Genomic DNA, 23,922 nt, shown 5'->3' with positions numbered 1-23,922 from the left:
CATTTTACATTGAAACAAATGAAATATTAAACTCTCCATTCACTTTTTATCTTTCAAACAAAAGACTAACATGGTTATTGGAGGGTCCCCAAACCTTTGAAGGACCGGCGAATTCTAATGACTTCTTACTAAAAACTGTTATAACGTACGCCATTAAATTTGTAAACTCTAATCTTAATTATAAAATAATTTCTCTCAACTTCACTTAAAATGGAGTAGATTTTATTTTATAATAGATTAAACAGAGAACAATTTAAGAGACCGAATTAAAGCAATTTTCTGCCGTTCAATCTCGAGGAAAATGTGATTATTTTGGACTGTTACCGCGTCTTTTCCCTTTCTTGTGTTGGGGCCAGGTCAGGCTGGGCTTTTTTTAGGCCCAGGCCCACCCCTACAAGTGCCAGTTCGCAAGTACACGACGAAGCGCAGGAAAGAGTGCGGAAGACGATATCAGGTGGGCGTAGCGTTTGAAGATGGTACAAATCGCGGTGTTTACCCACGTTCACATTCAGCCTTGTCTCTCTCCCAGCCCATTACCACCCGTTTCTTTCACGTGTAGGACTCCCAAATTGGAAACAGCGGCACCGGGGAAAAGGAAAGCAACGGAAACGGAAGTAGGGAGGGTTGGTGCTATCACTGCTTCTGCTTCCGTTTCTGGGGCTTTTGATCGAACGGTTGGCGGGCAATTGCTGCCTGAGAAACAAGAGAAGAAGACAGGCAAGAAAAGGGTGTTCTTCTTGGACGTAAATCCTCTCTGCTATGTGGGAAGCACGCCCAGTTTGCGTGCTTTTGGTCGTTGGGTCTCTCTTTTCTTCTCTCAAGTCAGCCTTAGCGACCCTGTCATTGCTGTAAGCTCTCTCCCTTATGTCTAACTTTTTGATTACTTGTATCCTCTGGCGTTTTCATTTGAGCTTCTAATTCTGGTTCTACCAAAAGATTTCTCTGTTTTGATGAAGCAGCCTCCGATAATATAGACTGTTGTTTTTTCTTTTGTTGAATTTTAATGTTTTATACTATCGGGGAATCAGCAAAACAAGGTAAAAGAAATGTTTTAAACCATTATTAGTAAATGCTCATTAGCATTGAGGCGACACCTATATATATATTATTTTATTTTTTATGATGAGAACCCTCCAAGGCAGAGACACTTCGTGTACTCACCCAGTCAGGAAAACTTTGGACCCGTGTAAAGCACCTCATCTACATGGATAGGATGATACTTCGGCTTTGCTTGGGGCTGACTCCAAGGAATTATTTGCACCGAAAGGGATTCGAACCTTAAACCTCATGAGACAATCACATAGACCAAGGCCCTTACCAGTTGAGCCAAGCCCTTGGGATTAGGCGGCACCAATAGCTCATTAGCTTCCATTTTCAGTAATTAAATACTTTGTTTGTTGCAAATATGCCTTAATTGTATAAAACGGTGCAAATAGAGATCGAGCAAAGTTTTTTCTACTGGTAATTAGTCAAACTACATGATTGCCATGATGGCTCCAATGCCTGCTGCTGAATTTTTTGGAGCCTAACTGTCATATTTCACCTGCAACTTCTGGGTCACTTTGCCAACCCGTAGTTCCTTTTGTTTTTGAAGTAAAAAGATGATACGAGCATCATTTATAGGATGTAGGAGAATAAGAACAATAAATCCAAAGCTGATAGTGCTTTTCTAGTATGCAAGAGTATAACTTTCTTGGGATGCGATTACTAGTTTCCATTATAGAAGAAATGAGTGAGAAACAACTGATCCCAACAAGGACAACCTTGTTGTTTTATGGTGGCCCCAATTACATAAAAGTCTTCTTGCTTGGCACTTCCATGATAATCGAATATGTGTTTGCATATATGTTGTAGAGATGCTGCTTTATTGTCAGTGTCATGTTTGTTTTTCCCGTTTTCTTTTGTAGTGCATGTCTGTTTGGTGTATCCTAGAGTAGGTATGCTGGTAATGAAGCTCGTATCCTAATTTCCAGCACAAATCTGTTGCATGAATTACATGTGGAGATATTTGTAGTGTGTTCGACATTTCAAAGTTGAATTTTTTGTTCCTTTTAGGTTCTTGATTTTGTCAATTGCTTTAAAGTTAGGATACTGTGATTGAAACCAGAATTTGTGGAATAGCATAGTGGTGGTTCTCAGTTCTGGCCAAAAAACAAAAAAGAAAGAAAGAATGTTGAGGGATATGTTTGTCTAATTAATGGAGTATCGGTTTGCAGGTTCTTGATGGGGAAAGGGGTAGTGAGCATCGCAGACAGTTATTGCCTTCATATAAAGCACATAGGACGAAATTCGTAAGACAAGTACCAGCTTCACAAAGATATTCAATGGGTCATGTTGGAAGGTCACATGGAGTCATCACAGATGTTCTCAGCAAATGCAACGTGCCAGTGGGTGAACCTTCTTTATGACTCTAGTCTTTTTATGTTTTCTACATTTTTATGAATATGCTTGATAGTCTAATGAATCTGAAGCACCTTGTATGGTAAGAAGTGTTGAAGAATTGTGCTATGCTTCAATAACTTCTAAACAATTGTGCTTGTAAAGAATTTCTAGCTAATGACAACTGCTGTCTATGTGGTCTGTTTAGATTGTAGAGAGAGCACATATTTGTAGGTAGCTAAATAAGCTTGACAGATTCTGATTTGTGAATCTCCTGAGTTGAAACCATCTTATGAAATTAGTAACCGAAATTGTGATTATTTTCTATTGTTAGGAAGACTACAATAGATGGAAAATTCAAATCTTAAAATGATTCTGACCCCAAATAGTTGCTGAATCTCATTGGCCTAGGATAGCTTGGTATTGTTCAGTTTATTATTGCCTTAGGTAATAAAAGCCGGTGGCCAGCAGGTGATAGTTTTGGAAAAAACTGGTTTCTGCCTTGTACCTTGCAGTGGTAAATAGAAGAATTTAAGGTGGTTCTTGAGATGTTAATGTGGTAAGGAAAGCTAGGATAATGCAGGGGTTCAGAGTTTGTAAAAGGTCTAAGAGAAAGTGGTTCTTGAGAGATTAATTTGGTGGGGAAGGCTAGGATAATTAATATAGGGGTTTGGAGTTTGTGAAAGGTCTAACAGAAAGATTAAGTTTTGATATCAAGATAAAGCAGAGAAAGTAGGAACTGGGTCACTTTTTGAGTGCTGTGTGAAGAAGGATGTGGATGGTAATAGTACCTAGTTTTGCACTTTTGGGTCCTAGGGTTTGTTCGTTGATGGGAGAATGGGTTGAGCTTGGTAAGGTATTATGTCTGTGGTAAAGGACTGGTTTTCTTGATCTGTTTGTAGGTTTGCAGAGCACTAATAGTGCAGGAAATTAGAGAAATAAAAGAAGAATAATGAATAAATGAGGAAAAAAAACAGTAGCACATGTTGAAGAAAGTAAAGCTGTAAATCTTCATTCTATAACCCACTAACTTAATAAGAGAGAGTCACAACTCTTGACTTAATAAAAAACCCGAATGTAGACTATTCCTAACACTTAGATTAATACGAGCCATAATGATAACCCTTATTATAATAATAAGAGTAAACAAATAACTAATAATGCCCAAGCAACTACCATATAGGGCTCACGTGTTGTAGTAGGGTGTGTTTCTTGAGGGTTCGGGTTTGAGGGCTTTTGGTTTTTGAAGGTTTGTTGGGTTTCTTTCTTTTTGTGGGTGATAAAACATAGAAATTATGGAAGCTGAAACCTTACTCTTTATCGAGCATTCATTGATCATATATAGAGTTTCATTACAGAGTTTAAGATAAACACTAACTCTAGTCTAGCAACCGGTTTCTACCTCTAAATACATTCAAACTATAACACGTGAAATCTTATCTAGCTATGATATTATTACATTAGGACTCTATAACATGACTGGGCTTTTGGATAGAAGTAGAGGACTTCTTAGTAGATTCCCGGTTGGACACCTCCACAGATTGAGCCGCACAAGACTCAACACAAGACTCCTGCTGGGACTTTGAGTCTTGTGCGAGAGGTGTTCTAATACCCTTCCACAAGTTCAACGGGGGAGATCGCACGTTGAGCTTGAAATAGAGTTGTTGAAACTTGGCCGAAACAAGTGGTTTTGTAAGGACATCGGCAAGCTGATCTGAGCTAGGAACAAATCAAACCACCAAGGACTTATCAGCAACGCGATCTCGGACAAAGTGGAAATCGATTTCCACATGCTTGGTACGAGCATGGAATATCGGATTAACGAACATGTAGGTGGCGGCAATATTATCACACCAAAGAGTTGGTGGAGAAGAGGTCCGAACACCAAGTTCTTGAAGTAGTGCCTGGATCCATAAGAGTTCGGCTGTGGTGTTTGCAACAGCCATATACTCTGCTTCTATAGATGACCGAGAGACAGTGGGTTGTTTGCGTGAGCTCAAAACACCAAATTTGAACCAAGAAATACACAATATGCACTGATGGAGTAACGATCGTCTTGACATCCATCCCAATCAGCATCCGAGTAAGCTTGAAGAACATTGGAAGATGAGCGATGAAGAAGGAGCCCATGAGACAGTTTATACTGCAAGTATCTGAGAATTCTTTTAACGGCCTGCCAATGTGGTTTAAGGGGTCGATGCATGAATTGGCACACGCGGTTTACAGCAAAGCTTAAGTCTGGTCTTGTGACAGATAGATATTGTAGGGAGCCGACTGTACTGCAATAGAGAGACGGATCTTCCATTGGATCCCCTGAAAAGGCAGAGAGGACGGACGAGGAAGCCATCGGAGAAGTAATAGGCTTTGCTTCATGCATGTTTGTCTTCTTTAAAAGATCCATGATATAGTGTCGTTGAGAGAGAAGAAGACCTGAGTTCAGTTGGAGAACTTCAACACCAAGAAAATAATGTAAATCACCTAAATCTTTAACAGCAAAGTCAGCATTAAGGAGTTGAAGCAAATCCGGGATGGCAGCTGGATCCGAAGCTGTGATGATGATGTCATCAACGTAAATAAGCAGAAATACAGTGACTGACTTTGTTTTGTAAAGAAAAAGTGACGAGTCGGCCTTGGACCCAACAAACCCAAGTTGGATGAGCTTGTTACTTAACCTGGAAAACCAGGCTCTAGGCGCCTGTTTGAGGCTATACATAGCCTTGTGAAGCTTGCACACATGATGATGAAAGTTAGGATTGATAAATCCCGGTGGCTGGACCATATGAACATCCTCGGATAAATGACCATGAAGAAAAGCATTTTGTATATCAATCTGTTTCATTGACCATCCAGCAGAATATGCATGGGAAAGCACTGTTCGGATTGTAGTGGGCTTAACAACTGGACTATAAGTTTCTCCATAGTCCACACCTGCTTGTTGATGGAATCCTTTGGCTACCAACTGTGCTTTGTGTCTCTCAATGGATCCATCGGCTTTTCTTTTTAGTTTGAACACCCATTTGCATCCTACTGGATTTTGGGAGCCTTGTGGAGGTTCAAGTGACCATGTCTGGTTATGTAGAAGAGCATTAAACTCAAGTTGCATTGCATTTCTCCATTCTGGAACACTCACAGCATTTGAGAAACAGGTCGGTTCCTGAGTGGCTGATGCATGCTGTGCTAATAAACCCCGAGGAGCAGGGTATGGGACAGTGCCATCTGTGAGCTGTCTTTGCTGAACGATATTGTTCATAGAGCTGGTATGCATGGGATGTATTCGGGCAGGAGGAGTTTCCTCATAGGAACTGGAACAAGAGCTGTGTGGTGCTGCAGAATTGGAAGAAGAGGAATTGGAAGATATAGATGAAGGTGGTGGTGCAGGAGGTTGTGTTGAAGATGGAGTGGGTGGAGGTAAAAGAATAGGAGGGAAAATAGGAGCTTGAACAGGAGTAGAATTAGGAGGAATTGCAGAACCTTGAGAAGCATAAGGAAACCGGGATTCATGGAATATGACATCCCGAGAGATGTACACTCGGCCAGATTCTATGTGAAGGCATTTATAGCCTTTGTGATGTTGACTGTACCCAAGAAAAACGCATTCTTTTGAGCGTTGGGAGAATTTATGAGTGTTGTAAGGCCTGAGATTTGGAAAACACGCGCACCCAAATACTTTAAGAACCTTGTAATCAGGGACTTGAAGAAATAATTTTTCAAAGGGTGACTGATTATTGAGCAATGGGGTGGACATTCGGTTTATGAGATAACAGGAGGTAAGGCAAGCATCTTCCCAGAATTTTTGAGGGAGAGAACTCTCGGCCAGTAGGGCTAGAGTGGTGTCAATTAAGTTTCTATGCTTGCGTTCGGCGCACCCTTGTTGTTGGTGTGTATGAGGGCTAGAAAGACGATGTGTGATGCCGTGAGACTGAAAATAAGAGTGAAGATTGCGATATTCACCCCCCCAGTCCGATTGCACACTGATTATTTTTGTGTTTAAGAGCCTTTCAACCATAACTTGGAACTTAAGAAAGATAGACATGACATCTGATTTGGCTTGTAGAGGAAAAACCCAAGTAAAACGACTAACGACATCAATGAATGACACATAAAACCGACTTCCGTTTATTGATAATGTTGGAGAAAGTCCCCATACATCGGAGTAAATTAATTGTAAAGGACTACAAATTGAAGCACTAGAAGGACTAGATGGCTGCTGATGACTCTTGGCTTGTGCAAATGCAGACCAAGGAGATGAAGCCTTATTTGAAGAAACTGGAAGGTTGAACTGAGAAAGAACATGTTGAACTGTGCGAAAGGCAGGATGACCCAAGCGCTTGTGCCATGAAGCTGCAGAAGTGCGTTCACTGACAAAGGCTTGTTTTATTGACGAAGAACTGGTGGACGGAAGAAGTTGATAGAGGCCATCTTTAGTTTGCCCTTGGTGGAGGATGGCCCTGGTTTGAATTTCCTTAATCAAGAAATAAAATGAGTGAAATTCAAAAAATATAGAGTTGTCAAGGGCAAATTTCTAAACTGAAAGAAGATTTTTAGAGATGGAAGGAACATGAAGGAGTTGGTTGAGGATAAATTTACGCTGAGAAAAGATGAAGAATGCAGAACCAACATGAGAAATAGGCAAACCTGTTCCATCCCCTACTCGGATCTGATCCTGGCCGTGATATTCCTCATGAGATAAGTTGAGGTGCTGCAGCTCGTTAGTGACATGATATGTAGCACCTGTGTCCGGATACCAGACATCCTCTGCTGGTAGTGTTGGTGTTGAGTAGTAGGCCTGTGGAGAAGGGAGAGGTTGCTGATCTAGAATAGACTCCTGTTGATGGTAGCAACAAAAGGCAGTATGGCCTATTTTCCGGCAAATCTGGCAGATAGGACGGGAACTGGTAGCAGCATCAGGAGAAAAATAGGAGCCACGACCACAATTGTTGGGGAAGTATCCACGACCATGGTTGAAGGGTCGTCCTCCACGGCCACGGTAACCCCTGCCTCGAGGGGGGAAGGAGCGGTTTGTAAAATTTGCAGCAGCCGGAGGAAGATCAAGGGCAGAGGTTTGCTGGTCCAGGCGCATCTCGTGAGCCAGTAGATGACCATAGAGTTCATCTATGGATAAGGGATCAACCCTGGTTGTGACAGATGTCACAAACGGGTCATATTCGGAGCCAAGACCCTTGAGGAGAAAAGAGACGCTCTCAAAGTCATTGAGAGGTTGTCCGGCGGCAGCGAGAGTGTCACTGAGAGTCTTGATGGTTTGGAAGTATTCTGTAATGGAGTTGCTACCTTTTTTTACTGTGGCAAGCTGAAAATATATTTGCATGACTCTAGCACGAGCTTGAGATGCAAACATGGAAAGCAGAGTGGACCAGAGAGCTGCCGAGGAGACGCTGCCAACTGCATGGACCACGTAGGGTTCGGTCAATGTGGAGATAAGGATGCTGAGTATCATCTGATCACGCTGGTTCCACGCAAGAAATTCTGGGTTAACAATTGTGGCAGGGGCTCCGGCATTAGTTGAAGGATTCAGAATCGTTTGAGGAGGAGGCTGAGATGAGCCGTCAAGAAAGCCGTAGGTGTCCTGTCCTTTGATGTAGGCGAGAGGCTATGTTTTCCACGCCATAAAATTTCCTTTGGAGAGTTTGATATGAAGATTCGGATTCATATTGGGTATCGTATAGACAACTGGTTGTGGTTGGGGAGGTGGGAGATGAGTTTGAGTGGCTATGGAAGCCACCGAACTGGCAGAAACGCTGGATTCGGAATCAGAATGAGCCATAGCTCAAGACGTGTGTCTTTGAGATGGCTCTGATACCATGATAAAACATAGAAATTATGGAAGTTGAAACCTTACTCTTTACCGAGCATTCATTGATCATATATAGAGTTTCATTACAGAGTTTAAGATAAACACTAACTCTAGTCTAGCAACCGGTTTCTACCTCTAAATACATTCAAACTATAACACTTGAAATCTTATCTAGCTATGATACTATTGCATTAGGACTCTATAACATGACTGGGCTTTTGGATAGAAGTAGAGGACTTCTTAGTAGATTCCCCGTTGGACACCTCCACAGATTGAGCCGCACAAGACTCAACACAAGACTCCTGCTGGGACTTTGAGTCTTGTGTGAGAGGTGTTCTAATAGTGGGCTGTTTCATTTTTCGCTTTCTAGTTAAGTGCTTTCTCTTGTATACTTCCAGTACTTTGGGGCGCCTTACGCTTTTAATAAGACCGGTTTATTACTTAAAAAAAAAAAAAAACTACCATATAACTTAACCTCGGACAAGAAAACATTTTTCATTGGTATGTGCTTCTCAATTGACAAGGCTCAAACCTCGGTCTTGGGCTTCCAAGGATGTTTGATGCAACAAAAATGGAAAATAAAAAGCTATTGTTGCATGGTACTGTTCAAAGGTACAATACCCCTGTCAGTTCAATTTTAGATTATTACTTATAAAAAATTTTATATTATGTAGGGGTATTTGAGTTTATGAGTTACTTTTGCTATGTATTGTTAGGATTATGGTGCATTTGGGATTGCGATATCGTAGACAATAAGTGCAATTTTAAACCAAATCGCAGAACATAAATCGTTTGGGAAATGCGTTTTTAAAAATTACGATTTGAAAACGCAGAAAATCTGCTTTTTCAAATCGCAGTTAAGATGGTGCTTTTTTGAAAACGCATAATTTTAAAGGCTGATTTGTGATCTTAAAGGCTAAATTACGATTTTGCCAAACGCTTAACTGCGTTTTTAAAAATCACTTTTTTCAAATCGCACAATTTTTATTTATTTTTTAATCGGAGTGGGAGTTAGATGTCAGGAAGAAGGCTGCTGGGATTTGGGAGATGTTGTCCCAAGAGTTTGCATGGACGGTGTCTAAGGAGCATGGCGAGAGGATCATGGCTATTACGGATGAAATGATTAAGCGTCAGAAGACTAAGGGCAAAAAAGAACTTCTGAATCTGCAAAGCTCCGTTAATTATGGTGACTCTAAAACTTCTTCTAGGCGTAGGAAAGGCAAGACTCATGTGACGTAGGGTTGTATGCCTCGGGGGTTTTTGTGGTTTGTTTCTCGGGTCCTTAGGTTTACTTTTCTTATTGCTTTGGTTGTTTGTTGGGTTTTCGGGTTAGCTTTGATTCTCCTTTGTATACCACCTGTGTACTTAGGGGCGCCTTACGCTTCTTTTCTCAATAAAACTTTAATTACCTATCAAAAAAAAAAAAATCGCACATTTTTAAACCGTTATTTTAAATCGCACTTTTTGAAATCGCAAACCCAAACGGACCCTTAGTTTAAATCACTGGGTCATGATTAATTGTTTCTAGGGTTTTTGAGTTTTTTCTTCTTATAAATAGAAGATTTTGATATCATTATAAGATGGCTAAAATTGCTTTTGGCTCTTCTACTTTTTCATGAACTGTGTTGGAGATTGTTGAGACTATACGATTTAGTAAAAAGTAAAGAGAAAAGAGAGAGAAAACATCACATAGAGGATTTACGTGATTCATTAGTGTGCCTATATTCACAGGAGTGAGCAGCTAATTTTTCACTACGTCAACAAAAAATAGGGTTACAATGTAGATATATATATATATATACACACTGCCATCAATTAAGCCATAGCTTAGTACATTGAATTCCTAGTAGGCCTTTGTACTAGAGAGCCGAGACCAATGTTACTTCCTCATTCAGAATATGACCCACCATCTTGATGCAATCAAATAATAAAAAGAAACAAAAGAAAAGGATATGGGCTACTTCGAGAGAGCTGTGATCTCCAATGGCTACTTCGAGAGAGCCTTGATCTCCAAAACAACCACAAAGGTCTAGGTTTTCATAATATTCAGCATCCTTATTCATTGAATAGGATTACACTTAAATAGATGACGGCTAGGTCATAAGACATAACCATTAGGTCTAGCCGTCATAACACAATGCAGGAAAATAAACAAAGAAGAAAATAACTAATGGAAAATACATTCCTTATTAAACTAAATACTTAAGGAAATAAACCATGGAGAATATACTCCTTATTCTCTGCCGAATTGGGCTTTAGAATTGCCACATGTGCTGCCACGTAAGCCCTAAAATTCTGAACGTATCACATCTCCAACAAATTGTTTCTCCCTAAGAAACATAGGTTTTGATGGAAAATAGAAGTAAATCTATGTCTACTCACGCTCTCAACTGCATTGTTTGGTATCGCAGCTGAACTAGGTCAACCATATTGTGTGAAAGATTGTAGTTGATAGAAATTGAAGAGGAGCTTGAGTGGATGGCTCAAAGACTTGATGATCTAATGAATCAACAAGAAGAAGCTTTTATAGAGAATTTGGAACGCAAAAGGAAAAAGAAAATGTTTAGACATACCAAAAGATAGTCTTGAAGACAAGAATTTTGAGAATGATGTTTTTGTAGATTGGGATTTGCCACCAATTTATTATGCATATCATGATGATGATGTTGTGAATGTGCTAAATGCTACTGCTTATAATCATGAAGGTAGGAATAAGTGTTTGATGAAATTCCTTGCTCAGGCAACAATATTCAGACCACACTTGTTAATTAGAACACTTCACCTGTGTTTGATGGAAGTCCACATAGAACATGTTTGGTTATTATCAAGTTTTTATGAATATGAATTGATAATCTTTGGAAGAGTGCTCGGCGAACTAAGGTTCCGTTGAGGGTGGCCTTTTTTGTGTGGTCGGTGGCCTTAGAAAAGACCCTTACCATGGACAATCTCCGAAAGCGGCGCGTCATTGTGATTGATAGGTGTTGTATGTGCAAAAGGAATGGAGAGTCAGTGGACCATCTTCTTTTTCATTATGAGGTAGCTTGTGCCATTTGGAATGTTTTCTCCAGTCAATTTGGATTGTCTTGGATTATGCCTAAACGAGTAGTCGATTTGTATGCTTGTTGGTGGACTGTCGGCAGCACTTCGAGTGCTGCTTTATGGAAGATGGTGTCTTCGTGCTTTTTGTGGTGTCTATGGAGGAAAATGAATGATAGAAGTTTTGAGGACCGCAAGAGGACTTTGGAAAAGATTAAATCTTTATTTTTCAACATTTTGTATTTTTGGATAACTGTTTATGTTTTTCCTTTGGTGATTAGTTACCATGATTTTCTTTTTTTTTTGCCCCTACTGGCGGTTTATGCTTTTAATAATATCTTGATTACTTATAAAAAAAAATGTATTGATAATTTTGGGGAAAAAATATGTTTTTTCAATTGGTATGTCATTGGATGATGTGCCTTATCAGCATTATAATGAAGAAAAGTGATCTATGATCAGATTTGGCAAGACGTCATAGGACATGAATCGATTTGCCAAAATCATAAGAGGGCAAAGAAAGGGTTTGATCCAAATTATGAAGGTAGGTTGTATGACATCTAAGAAAACTGATGTTGATTTTCTTTCATAATGAATTATCATGTAGTCAATTAAGGAAAAACAATATGCAGAATTGCTGGAAAGTATTATTTGGATTGCAATAGATTGTAGAAATGTAGAAGTTAAAATTGAGGATGAGTTCTCTTCCAACCCGGGTAGAACTAGTACAGGACATTGAAAAGGAAAAAGTTAATGGTGGTGGTATTGTAGCTGTAGTACTGTTCATAGGTATTGGAGCAGCCTAGTCTATTTTTGATTATTTAAGGGTATATGAGTCTTTTGGTTTATTTTTATTATCTATGGCTAGGATTAGTCTAAATCAAAAGGTCATGATTGATTGTTTCTAGGGTTTTTAGGTTTTGTCTCTTCTAAATAGAAGATTATGATATCATTATATGATGGATTTTTGTTATTATCACAAAATTTCCTTTGACCTTTGTAGTTCCTTCTAGAACCATCTCTTTCTAAGAAACATAGATTTTGATGGAAACTAAAAACAGATGATTTTTTTTTTTTTTTTTTTTTTCTATTCTTATGACCATGCTAAATGTAATGACTCAGGAAAAAGAGATAGCCATATCTGCATTATCATCCCAAAAGAACTAGTCAATTTGGAGCTTTCTTAGAATCCCTTATAAAATCCAATTTCACTTAGTAACTAAGCAATGTGGGACATGGGTGTTACACTAGGTTACTCTATCACTCATTCTTATCTTAATTTTCTTGATCCCTCACTGAGTAGAACTCAGATAGATATCAAATGGTGTTTTTCTAACCATGCTACGTTCAAGCCCTTCACTTTGAGAGCATAATCACGCAGGTCATAAAAGTTGAAGGCCATGAAGCAGATGATGTTGTAGCTACACTCGCAGGACAAGTTCTACAAAGAGGCTACAGGGTGGTAATTGGCTCTCCGGATAAAGATTTCAAGCAATTGATTTCAGAAGATGTCCAAATTGTTATGCCTTTAGAAGATTTAGACCGATGGTCCTTTTACACCTTAAAGCACTACGTAGCTCAGTATAATTGTGATCCATGCTGTGATTTGAGCCTTAGTAAGTATGAGATGCAATCTGGTGATATTTATGTTAACATTTTATTATCCATGATCTATTGCAGTCACGTTTTTTGGGTAATATGTTGCTAGATAATGTTTAGTACTATGTCACAGCTAATCACCAACTTTCACATTGCAACTTTTAGCCTTCTACAACTGCTAGATTCAGGTTACGTTTTACAAGTACTGGTTATTCTCTTTTTCTTTTCTTTTTTTCCTTTTAAATTTATAACATGGTTAATGTTTCCAACAGAGCAAATTAAGGGGATGGAAAACCAACCCAACTTAAATTGAACTGTGAAGCTATAGTTGCTGTTTTTCTACAAGTTAATCATTTTCTATTTGAGTAGATCGGTAGAATAATATCTCATATTGGTGGTAAGTTATCATTGTGATATATGCATGTGTGGTGGTAATTTTTATAGCTACTAGATGATAGTTTGATATATTGCTTTTCTGCATTACTTTTACCTTGTCCTTCGTTAAAGTGAAATCCTGAGATTGAATCAAGATCTTGGATATTGATCTAGTTGATAGTGATACAAATAATACTTTCTCCAAGGTTGTATTGGAAAAAAGTATGATACAAACAATGACAAACAAGAAGAATTCAAACATTATTTCCTTTCCAGACTGTCTTCATTATGTGAATACCACCCCAATAAGAATAGAGAACAAATCTATCACTTGCATCATCTAATAAGACTGATCCCACTTGTGAATTCACTGGCTATAATGTATTTGATTTATCTTCATTCTAAATGGAGCTGCTTTTTTGTAGGATGCATCATAGGTGATGAGGTTGATGGTGTTCCTGGGATCCAACATGTGGCTCCTGGATTTGGTCGAAAGACTGCCCTAAAGCTTTTGAAAAAGCATGGTTCATTGGAAAATTTACTAAATGTTGCTGCGGTGAGAACTGTGGGCAGACAGTATGCACAAGATGCCCTTACAAAGCATGCTGATTACCTGCGAAGGAATCACAAAGTTCTTGCCCTGAGGAGGTAATGCAGTTCATTTTTTATTTTTTTCCCCTTTGCCTTTTTATTGGCAAGGAATTTGGTTTCCTGGTGGAGGCTTTGCCATAGAAAATGCTTCAATTATAGTTCCCTTCTTGCGTTTGCTTCCTCTTAAATCATCCTTAGTTGTTCATTCCATGAATGACTCTGTTATACAGGGATGTCGATGTTCAACTGAAAGAGGAGTGGTTGGTTGAGAGAGAGATGCACTATGATTCGACTATTCTATCTAATTTCTTCAAATTGTTGGAAGAAACTCCGAAGCTCACTCATCAAAATCGATCAAATTTTTCAGATGGTTTAAGACCCCACAGGTAATTGCTTTAATCTTTTTAAAGGATGAGTTTAGACTGGACTTTGTTTGGGGATTGAATTGATTTCAGATCATTTTGAATCTCCTGGGGCTCAAATTTGTGCATAAAGTTTATGCTCAAGTAGACTGACTGTTGTAAATTCTATCTGATGGCTCCAGATGAAGAATTGATTCGCTTGTTAAACAAGAGCTTTAGAGATCAGCAACTGACAATTTAAAGTACACTGCCATGTTCTAGCTGAGAGCTGCAATAGCTCAAATTGAAGAGGCAAAATGGGTGATAGAAATTTGACGTTCCATGTGAAGATTCCAGAGTAAGGTACGGCTATGCTTGTTTAATATGTTCACTCTCTCTCTCTCTCTATTGGCCAGCAATTGGTTTATTATGCGGATATTTATGTACTTTTCTTCTTTGCTGTTTCATATGATTCTGCAGTGGGGAAGAGAGAGACATCATAGGCCATGTGGCTTGCAATGTGTTCAGGCAACATTCTTATTTTTGAAAGACTACAACCATGTTAGATAGGCTTAAGATGGCTTCTTCCAATTTCTGAATCTAAACTACTGGAAGTCAGGAACTCTATATTTCGTCAATATGTTTCTTTCTCTTCCTTTTCATGGTTCTTTATATGATCAATTTGCCAATAGGAAGACCTTTGGCCAATTTTTTCCTCGTTCTCTTTTCCCCTTGCCCCTTCACATGGTTGTTAAAGACAGATTTATTTATTTGTCCTTTCGGACAAAGTTTGGTTTAGTCACGGTGCTAACTTCTTAAGCAGACCTGCTTCTTGTTTGAACCCCATTATAATTTATACCAATTAAACACTAAAGGGCAACATCATTGTTATAACTAAAGTTTTCTGTACTTTGGTCAAATGGTGTACGCATATCCGCTTAAGCATTCCTCGCAAGAGAAGAAAATTGTCTAGCTTTCGCATTGGTATTGAAGAAATTGAAATGCTACCTTTGTGGAATTTTTTGTTGCCAAGTGCTATTTTTCCTCCCTCCCAAAAAGTAAGCACTATTGTAAGTTCGAAATTTGTAGGATTGAGGGATATTCTAGTTGTTTTTTAAGAGTAATGCTACATGCATCCCACATTTATGACTTTATGTGGCAGTGCGGCGTGGCATAAATAAAAAGAAAGAAAAAAAAAAGAAGCACAAACTTGCCCTTGATTAGAGCCACCTCCAACTACCTTGTAGGGAGTGATCGTGACCATTAGATTCGACGGTACGGGCTACCCATTAGAGTGGCTAGGCAATTTTTGTTCTGATGTGACAATCCTACATCAGTGGATGGCTACAAGGCTAGCTAGCATTTTTACAAAAGAAAAGTGTTGCAGTTAGTGAGAAAAGGATTAATGTTGTAAAATTAATGAAAATAACAAGACAAGATAAGAGATTGTAAATATGAAACTAGTTCTTCAGGAACTATGTATGATTCTTCTTTATAATTGTGTGTTTTACAAAGTACCCAATACTCCCTTTTATAGACATAGAATCATAGTGGGAGGTTAAGGAATAGGAAAGGATATGACATGAATTAAAAGGCTACATCAATGTATTACATGAATGTTATGGAATTCTAAAAGATGACATGAATGTGTAGAATTCCAATAGATGAAACTAAATGGTCATCCACCAAATGCATGAATGCATTCATAACACTCCCCTTTGGATGACCATACACTAAGAATATGCCTCATTAAAACCTTGCCAAGGAAAACCCAGTAGGAAAAACCTGTGACGAAGGAAAAAGAGTACATTATTCTTGTGTGTCGTCATATGCTTTAGGATTGCCTCAGTAAAACCTTGCAAAGGAAAACCCAGTGGGAAAAACCTTAGCGAAGGAAAAAGAGTACAATCAGCATAATCATTTTACTCCCCCTCATTAGCATGAATAGCTTCAATTGTTTATGATGAAAGATCCTTGAGTCGGCGCAGTCCAATGTTATTCACCAACTTCTTAAATGTTGCAGTTGGTAATGTTTTGGTAAATAAATCTGCTAAATTGTCACTTGATCGTATCTGCTTCACATCAATATCACCACTCTTCTGGAGCTCATGTGTATAAAAGAATTTTGGTGAAATATGTTTTGTTCTATCACCTTTAATGTATCCTCCTCTGATCTGTGTGATACAAGCAGCATTATCTTCATATAATATTGTCGGGCTATCTTTGATTGTGGATAAACCACACTTTTCTTGAATGTGTTGAATTAGTGATCTTAGCCATATGCATTCCCGACTTGCTTCATGAATTGCAATAATTTCTGAGTGATTTGAGAAGTAGCAACAAGTGTTTGCTTGACAGATCTCCATGAAATAGCAGTACTTCCACATGTAAATAGATATCTTGTTTGAGATCTACCTTTATGCGGATCAGAAAGAAAACCCGCATCTGCATATCCAACTAACTGTGAATTTGAACCTCTTGGATAAAATAATCCCATGTCAGTTGTTCCACGAAGATAACGTAGAACATGTTTGACCCCATTCCAATGCCTTCGAGTTGGTGCAGAACTATATCTTGCTAGTAAATTAACTGAAAATGCTATATCAGGTCGTGTGTAATTTGCAAGATACATGAGTGCGCCAATTGCACTAAGATATGGTACTTCAGGACCAAGAATTTCTTCGTCATCTTCTCGAGGACGAAAAGGGTCCTTTTTCACATCAAGTGAACGAATAACAATTGGAGTGCTCAAAGGATGAGCTTTCTCCATGTAAAAATGCTTCAGGACTTTTTCTGTGTGTGTTGATTGATGAACAAGAATTCCATTTTGAAAATGTTCAATCTGTAAGCCAAGACAAAATTTTGTCTTTCCAAGATCTTTCATCTCAAACTCATTTTTTAGATAAGTGGCAGTTTTTGTGAACTCTTCTGGAGTTCCGACAAGATTTAAATCATCTACATAAACTGCAATGATAGCAAATCCAGATTCTGATTTCTTAATGAAAACGCATGGACAAATTGGATTATTCTCAAATCCTTCTTTCAATAGATATTCACTAAGACGATTGTACCACATGCGTCCGGATTGCTTTAACCCGTATAAAGATCTTTGTAGCTTGATAGAATAAATACTTCGGGATTTTGAATTATATGCTTCAGGCATTTTGTATCCTTCAGGGATTTTCATGTATATATCATTATCAAGTGATCCATATAAATATGCTGTAACCACATCCATTAAACGCATATCCAAACTTTCTGTTACTACCAAGCTAATCAAAAATCTAAATGTAATTGCATCCACTACAGGGGAATATGTTTCTTCATAATCAATATCTGGTTTCTGCAGGAAACCTTGTGCAACAAGTCTTGCTTTGTATCTCACAATGTCATTTTTCTCATTACGTTTTCGTACAAATACCCACTTGTATCCAACATGCGACACACCTTCTGGTGTTTGGACTACAGGTTCAAATACTTCACGTTTTGCTAGTGAGTTCAATTCTGCCTGAATTGCTTCCTTCCACATTGGCCAATCATTTCTACGTCGACATTCTTCGACGGATTGTGGTTCAATATCATCATTACTTCTGGTAATGTCAAATGCAACTTTAAATGAGAATATTTATCGACGACAATTTTGTTTCTATCCAATATTTCTCCTGTACTTATATAATTTATTGAGATCTCATTATTTTCAGGTACCTGTTCCTCTTCAGGGGGTAACTCTTCAGGAGATTCCTCTTCAAGAGGTTCCTCTTCAAGGGATTTCTTTCCAGGAGAATTTTGTACAGAAAGTTTGGATGGATCAATTTCTGTTGCCTGTTTTGTGGGTAAGGCCTCTACAAGAGCGCCGATTTCATTTCCTTGTGCTTTTCTCTTCTGGGGAATCTTATCCTTTGCACCAATAGGTCTTCCACGCTTCAGGCGTGCCTTAGACTCATTTGCTGCTGTATTAGTTAATTGTCCTACAGGGACTTCTATCTTTGCTGGAGTATTAGCAGCTGGAATGTGAGACTTAATTATTTTCTTGTTGTCAGTAAATGCATCCGGCAATTGATTTGCAATACTTTGCAAATCAATGATCCTCTGAACTTCTAGTTCACACTGATTTGTACGAGGATCAAAATGAGATAACATCGAATTATTCCAAGTGATTTCTTGTCGTGCTTCTGGCAACGACTTTTCTTTCCCTAGTGATGGAAATATATTTTCATCAAAATGACAATCTTCAAAACGTGCTTTAAAAATATCACCAGTTAAAGGTTCAAGATATCTAATAATAGATGGAGAATCAAAACCAATATAAATCCCAAGTCTACGTTGAGGTCCCATCTTAGTGCGCTGAGGTGGAGCAATTGGAACATATACAGCACAACCAAAAATGCGAAAATGAAAAATATTTGGTGGTTGACCAAATGCAAGTTGTAAAGGGGAATATTTTTGGTAAGATGTTGGTCTGATCCGAACTAATGATGCAGCATGTAATATTGCATGACCCCAAGCAGAAACAGGCAGTTTTGATTTCATAAGCAAAGGTCGAGCAATTAACTGAAGTCGTTTAATAAACGATTCAGCTAAACCATTTTGAGTATGTGTATGAGCAACAGGATGCTCAACTTTAATACCGATTGACATGCAATAATCATAAAATGCTTGAGATGTAAATTCACCCTCATTATCCATCCGAATAGATTGAATTGGATAATCAGGGAATTGTGCCCGTAATCTAATTATTTGGGCAAGAAGTCTAGCAAATGCAACATTACGAGTAGAAAGTAGGCAAACATGTGACCATCTAGTTGATGCATCTATTAAAACCATAAAATATCTAAATGGCCCACATGGAGGGTGAATTGGCCCACATATATCCCCTTGAATCCTTTGTAAAAATGATGGAGATTCAAGAATTACCTTAGAAGGGGATGGTTTTATTACAAGTTTACCTTGAGAACATGCAGCACAAGGATAATCACTTTGTAAAAGAATCTTCTGGCTCTTTAAGGGATGCCCATGAGAGTTCTCAATTATTCGACGCATCATAATTGTTCCCGGATGTCCAAGACGGTCATGCCAAAGCATAAACATTTTTGGATTAGAGCACTTCTGGTGCATCACAACATGTGATTCAATTGTTCTTATTGTTGTATAATACAACCCGGAAGAGAAAGCAGGCAGTTTTTCCAATATGAGCTTCTGGCCCGAAATTGAAGTAATATAAAGATATTTGTCACTGCCTTCATTATTGGTTTCAACATGATAACCATTTAGACGAATATCTTTAAAACTGATTAAATTTCTTCTAGATTTAGAAGAATACAAAGCATCATCAATACAAAATTTTGTTCCTTTTAGCAATATAATATTTGCTCTTCCAGAGCCTTCAATTAGGTTTGATGAACCTATTGTATTGACACTAGCTTTGTTTAATATTAAGTATTGAAAATATTTATTATCTTTAAGAATTGTGTGCGTTGTACAACTGTCTGCTAGACACAAATCTTCACCAATCATTTTGGAATTAATCATTCCATCAGTATGACCCATACCTCCATACATAATAAAATAAATATTAAATTTCATTAATCAAAATAAAATAACAAAATAAAATTAAAATTGACAATATAATGAAAACATATATATATGTTACTACAAGATTACTGTGGTTAACAAAATTCATTTTAATCCACTTTTCTTTCTCTTTTATGGATGCTTGATATATGTCGATCAGATGTTTAGGCGTACAGCAGGTACGCGACAAATGTCTTTTCATATTACACCTGTAACATTTATCGATCTTCATAGTTCTTTGTAGGTTTATTCTGTAAACCTTTGTTTTTATATTCTTTCGCCTCAATGTGGTTCCACTTCTGGTGGAAATGAATATTTCTTTTATAAGAATTATGAGTACATTCCCATTGACCTCTATAATATATATATATATTCTACCACGTCCACATCCACGATAATGGTTTCCTTTATTACCACAAAATGAGGTTCCATTTACTTCAGGAAATGGTGTAGAACTCGTTGGACGAGATTTGTGATTTTTCATTAATAGCTCGTTGTTTTGCTTAGCCACTAAAAGACAAGATATTAGTTCAGAATATCTTGTAAAATTACGCTCTCGATATTGCTGCTGCAGGAGCACATTCGAGGCATGAAATATGGTATATATCATCATAAGTGCACAGTTTTAACTGTGAGCTGATTTTAAAGAGTGCAACTTCAGGTGCATCCAACAATAATGAGCTTTTTGGGAGGATAACTGTCTTCTGGTACTTGTATCTCTCCCTCAAATTATTCCATAAGATCAATGGATCTTTTACTATAAGGTACTCATTTTTATTTAATTCATCATGTAGATGATGGCGAAGAAAAATTATTGCTTTAGCGCGATCCTGCAGGGATGCTTGATTTTCATTCATTGCTTTATCACGATCCTGCTGGGATGTTTGATTTTCATTCTTAATAGTATTTCCAAGATTCATAACATCAATATTCATAGCATTATAAAATGATAACATTTTAGTTCATATTAATCGCACATGGATCATAAGATTCATATGTTTTAATATGATTCTTAAAACAATAAAAATTTCTAAGCATATGTTAGAATGTTAATTAACAAAATAGATAATAAGATTACTAAATCTTAAAGAGACTTACAATGATTGAAGAATATCCCACAGATAGCTTTTGATGTTGAAGATCAAAAGAACACAACAATTGGCTAGAGCTTCGTGCTGATAACGTGTTGTAAAATTAATGAAAATAACAAGACAAGATAAGAGATTGTAAATATGAAACTAGTTCTTCAGGAACTATGTATGATTCTTCTTTATAATTGTGTGTTTTACAAAGTACCCAATACTCCCTTTTATAGACATAAAATCATAGTGGGAGGTTAAGGAATAGGAAAGGATAGGACATGAATTAAAAGGCTACATCAATGTATTACATGAATGTTATGGAATTCTAAAAGATGACATGAATGTGTAGAATTCTAATAGATGAAACTAAATGGTCATCCACCAAATGCATGAATGCATTCATAACAATTAAGAGATATATCATATTCCTTTATTTTAAAAGAAAAAAGAGTAGGATTAGGAGATTCTCTATATATGGTTTGTTGAAAAGAAAAATGGCTTGCAATTGTATTGTATTTGCCTCCATTATTGTCATTAGAGCAGTTTTGGCTTTCTCAATAGATAGTAGCTTTTGCTTCACCCAGTGTAGGTTCTAATCCCTGCCGTGATTACATAGTTTTTTATGAAGGCTACATAAAATCTTGTAAAAATTGTTTGATATAGCAAGGCCAATGCCCATCCCAACAGCGAACCCAATAACCGAAGCTACAGTAACCGATTTTCTCTTCTTGGCTGATTTTGGTGAAGTACTGTTTGATGTTGTAGTGTTAATAAGATCCTTATTTCCATTTGCATCAAACGTAAGCCATGAATTTGACTTTGGAATAATTCCAGAGAGCTGGTTGTTAGAAAGGAGCAACTTTGTCAAGGATGCCATTTGGGTCAGACCTGTTGGTATCTCTCCTGACAAACTATTGTTTGAGAGATCCAAGACTTCTAATGCAGTAAGTTGTAAAAGACGTTTTGGAATAGGCCCTACAAGGAGGTTGGTGCTGAGATTTAAAGCAATCTGCAACTTTACTGGCATACTTGGAATCTTACCGCTAAGTTGATTTCCTCCAAGCTGGAGTTCTAACAGAGAATCCATGTTGACAATGGTGGGTGCTATTGGACCACTGAGATTGTTATTTTGTAAGTGCAGGTAAGTAAGGCTTTGCAAGCTTGAAATCGTAGAAGGTATTGAACCATTCAGCGAATTCCAGCTGATGTTCAGTGTTAACAATTTCTGTAGTTGGATAATTTCAACTGGGATTTCTCCAACCAGCTTGTTCGACTGAAGCTTCATAACTTGAAGTTGGCTAAGTCCACCCAACTGTCCCGGCAATGCACCATTCAGTTTATTCCCTGCCAGATTCAACAACATCAAATTCCGGCAAGAACCCAACTCCGGAGGTACCGACCCGGTCAAGCTATTGTTTTCCAGCTCCAAGTACATCAATTTCTCAAGTGTTCCAAATGTTGAAGGGATTGTCCCATTAAGCGAATTGCTCCCCAATCTCAACCTGACCATGCTTGGAGATATGTTTGGCGGTACCGGTCCCGTTAACAAATTATAAGACAAATCTACAGTCTGCAAATTTGATGGTGCTAACATGTCTGAAGGAATCGACCCAGTTAACTTATTATAAGTAAGGTCCAAGTTCTTGAGGAATCTTGTAAGTCCACTAGGAATCGTACCTTCAAACTTGTTTTGATAGGCTGCAAAACGTGAAAGGCTTTTGATACTTGATAGGGTTTCTGGGATTTTCCCGCTAAAGACATTGGCAGATAGAATCAAAACTTCCAACTTAGAGAGGTCTCCAATTCTATCAGGAACAGGGCCAGAAAGATGATTTGCACTAAAGTCAACCAGAGTCAAATTTTGGTAATCGATGATTTGATCAGGGATTCCACCTTGGAAGGAATTCTTTGAGAGCTGAAGCTGCTCCAAAGCCATAGCTTTCCCAAGGTTGGTAGGAATGAGGCCATTGAAAAGGTTGACACTAAGATTCAAACTTTTCAGGGCAACCAATCCTTCTAACTGTAAACTTATGTTTCCACTCAAGGAATTGAAAGACAAGTCTAAGAACTGCAACCCAACAAAACCATGAAAAGTAGGCAGAGGACCATCTAACCGGTTTCTGCTAATAGTCAAGAGCTGCAGCCCTCCAATCTTACCACAATCTGTGATAAACCCATCTGGGATTGAGGCCAGACTGTTGTTGGAGAGGTCAAGACTCACCAAAGAATCTATCTGGCAAAGAAGAGGTAGAAAATCTGAGGAGGAGAGGGAAAACCCAGATAGAGAGATTTCGGTAATGGAAAGGTTCCCAGGGCTGCACGTAACTCCATTCCATGAACATGGGTCTGTGGTAACGTCCCATGATAAATCTGTGTTGTTGATCAGGGCCTCAGAAAGAATATTGATCATGGTGGTTCTTTGGTTCGAGGGTAGTTGAGAGAAGACCAGAGGACATAACAAGAAGAAAAATAAGCAGAAATGGAGTAGAGGAGTGCTGTGCTCATACCTGTTCATTTTAGCTGCTTGATGGGGAGATATTCTGCAGTTCTTTTTGTATCACAAATATGTATGCATGTATGGACTAATACAATATATAATTGTTTGGTTTCAGGTACTGAAGATGGAAGGCAAAGATATGAGAAAGGAGAATAGAAGTACAACAGTTGAAGAGAGAGTGAGAGTGAGAGAGGTGTCTTGTTTGAGTATAAAAGGAAGAGAGATTGGCGTGTTGGGTGATGGTATTGGCCTATTGGGTTGGTTTGAAGGCAAGGAAATTTGTGGGAAATTGGGACGTAGAAGAAGATTGTTGGCGTGTCGTGGAGGGTGGAGTTGACTGGACTGCTTGTCTGCAACTGCCAAAGACTGACCATCATAGAGACCAAAGCTGTAATAATTACGAGGAAAAAAGCGTTAGCTGTTATCACTCAAAAAAGGAGTAAAATTACCTTGTTTGCCGAGCACCGGAACAGAATACTAGTTAACAAGTGTTGACTACTACTTATGTACTTTTTTTTTTTTTTTTTTTTTTTTACTTTTTCTTATTTTTTAATATTAATCAACATCAAAATATTCTTACTTTTTTTACTTTTTATATCATATAAATAATTTTTTATTACTATTCAAATAAAAAAATTC

The 23,922-nt window shown here is 38.0% G+C and overlaps 2 protein-coding genes across 3 annotated transcripts; one reads left to right on the top strand and one right to left on the bottom strand.

The window, feature by feature from the left end:
* Positions 1-420: 420 nt before the first annotated feature.
* LOC133865693 (uncharacterized) lies at positions 421-14,931 on the top strand. Of its 2 annotated transcripts, XM_062302124.1 has the most exons (7): positions 421-848; positions 2,217-2,387; positions 12,609-12,843; positions 13,627-13,849; positions 14,023-14,178; positions 14,337-14,496; positions 14,614-14,931. In XM_062302124.1, the coding sequence occupies exons 1-6, from the start codon at positions 474-476 to the stop codon at positions 14,338-14,340; spliced, it is 1,164 nt and encodes a 387-aa protein (XP_062158108.1). In that variant the 5' UTR covers positions 421-473; the 3' UTR covers positions 14,341-14,496; positions 14,614-14,931. The 2 variants fall into 2 exon arrangements, with proteins under 2 accessions (XP_062158108.1, XP_062158109.1); XM_062302125.1 differs by lacking the exon at positions 2,217-2,387.
* Positions 14,932-21,355: 6,424 nt separating this feature from the next.
* Positions 21,356-23,539, bottom strand: LOC133865689 (receptor-like protein kinase). The gene has a single exon (XM_062302119.1). The coding sequence runs from the start codon at positions 23,299-23,301 to the stop codon at positions 21,379-21,381; it is 1,923 nt and encodes a 640-aa protein (XP_062158103.1). The 5' UTR covers positions 23,302-23,539; the 3' UTR covers positions 21,356-21,378.
* Positions 23,540-23,922: the final 383 nt, after the last annotated feature.

This window comes from Alnus glutinosa, chromosome 4 (assembly GCF_958979055.1).
Source record: "Alnus glutinosa chromosome 4, dhAlnGlut1.1, whole genome shotgun sequence".
NCBI classification, from domain to species: Eukaryota; Viridiplantae; Streptophyta; class Magnoliopsida; order Fagales; family Betulaceae; genus Alnus; species Alnus glutinosa.
The sequence above is the reverse complement of the archived record's forward strand: the minus strand, read 5'-3'. Positions and strand labels throughout refer to the sequence as shown.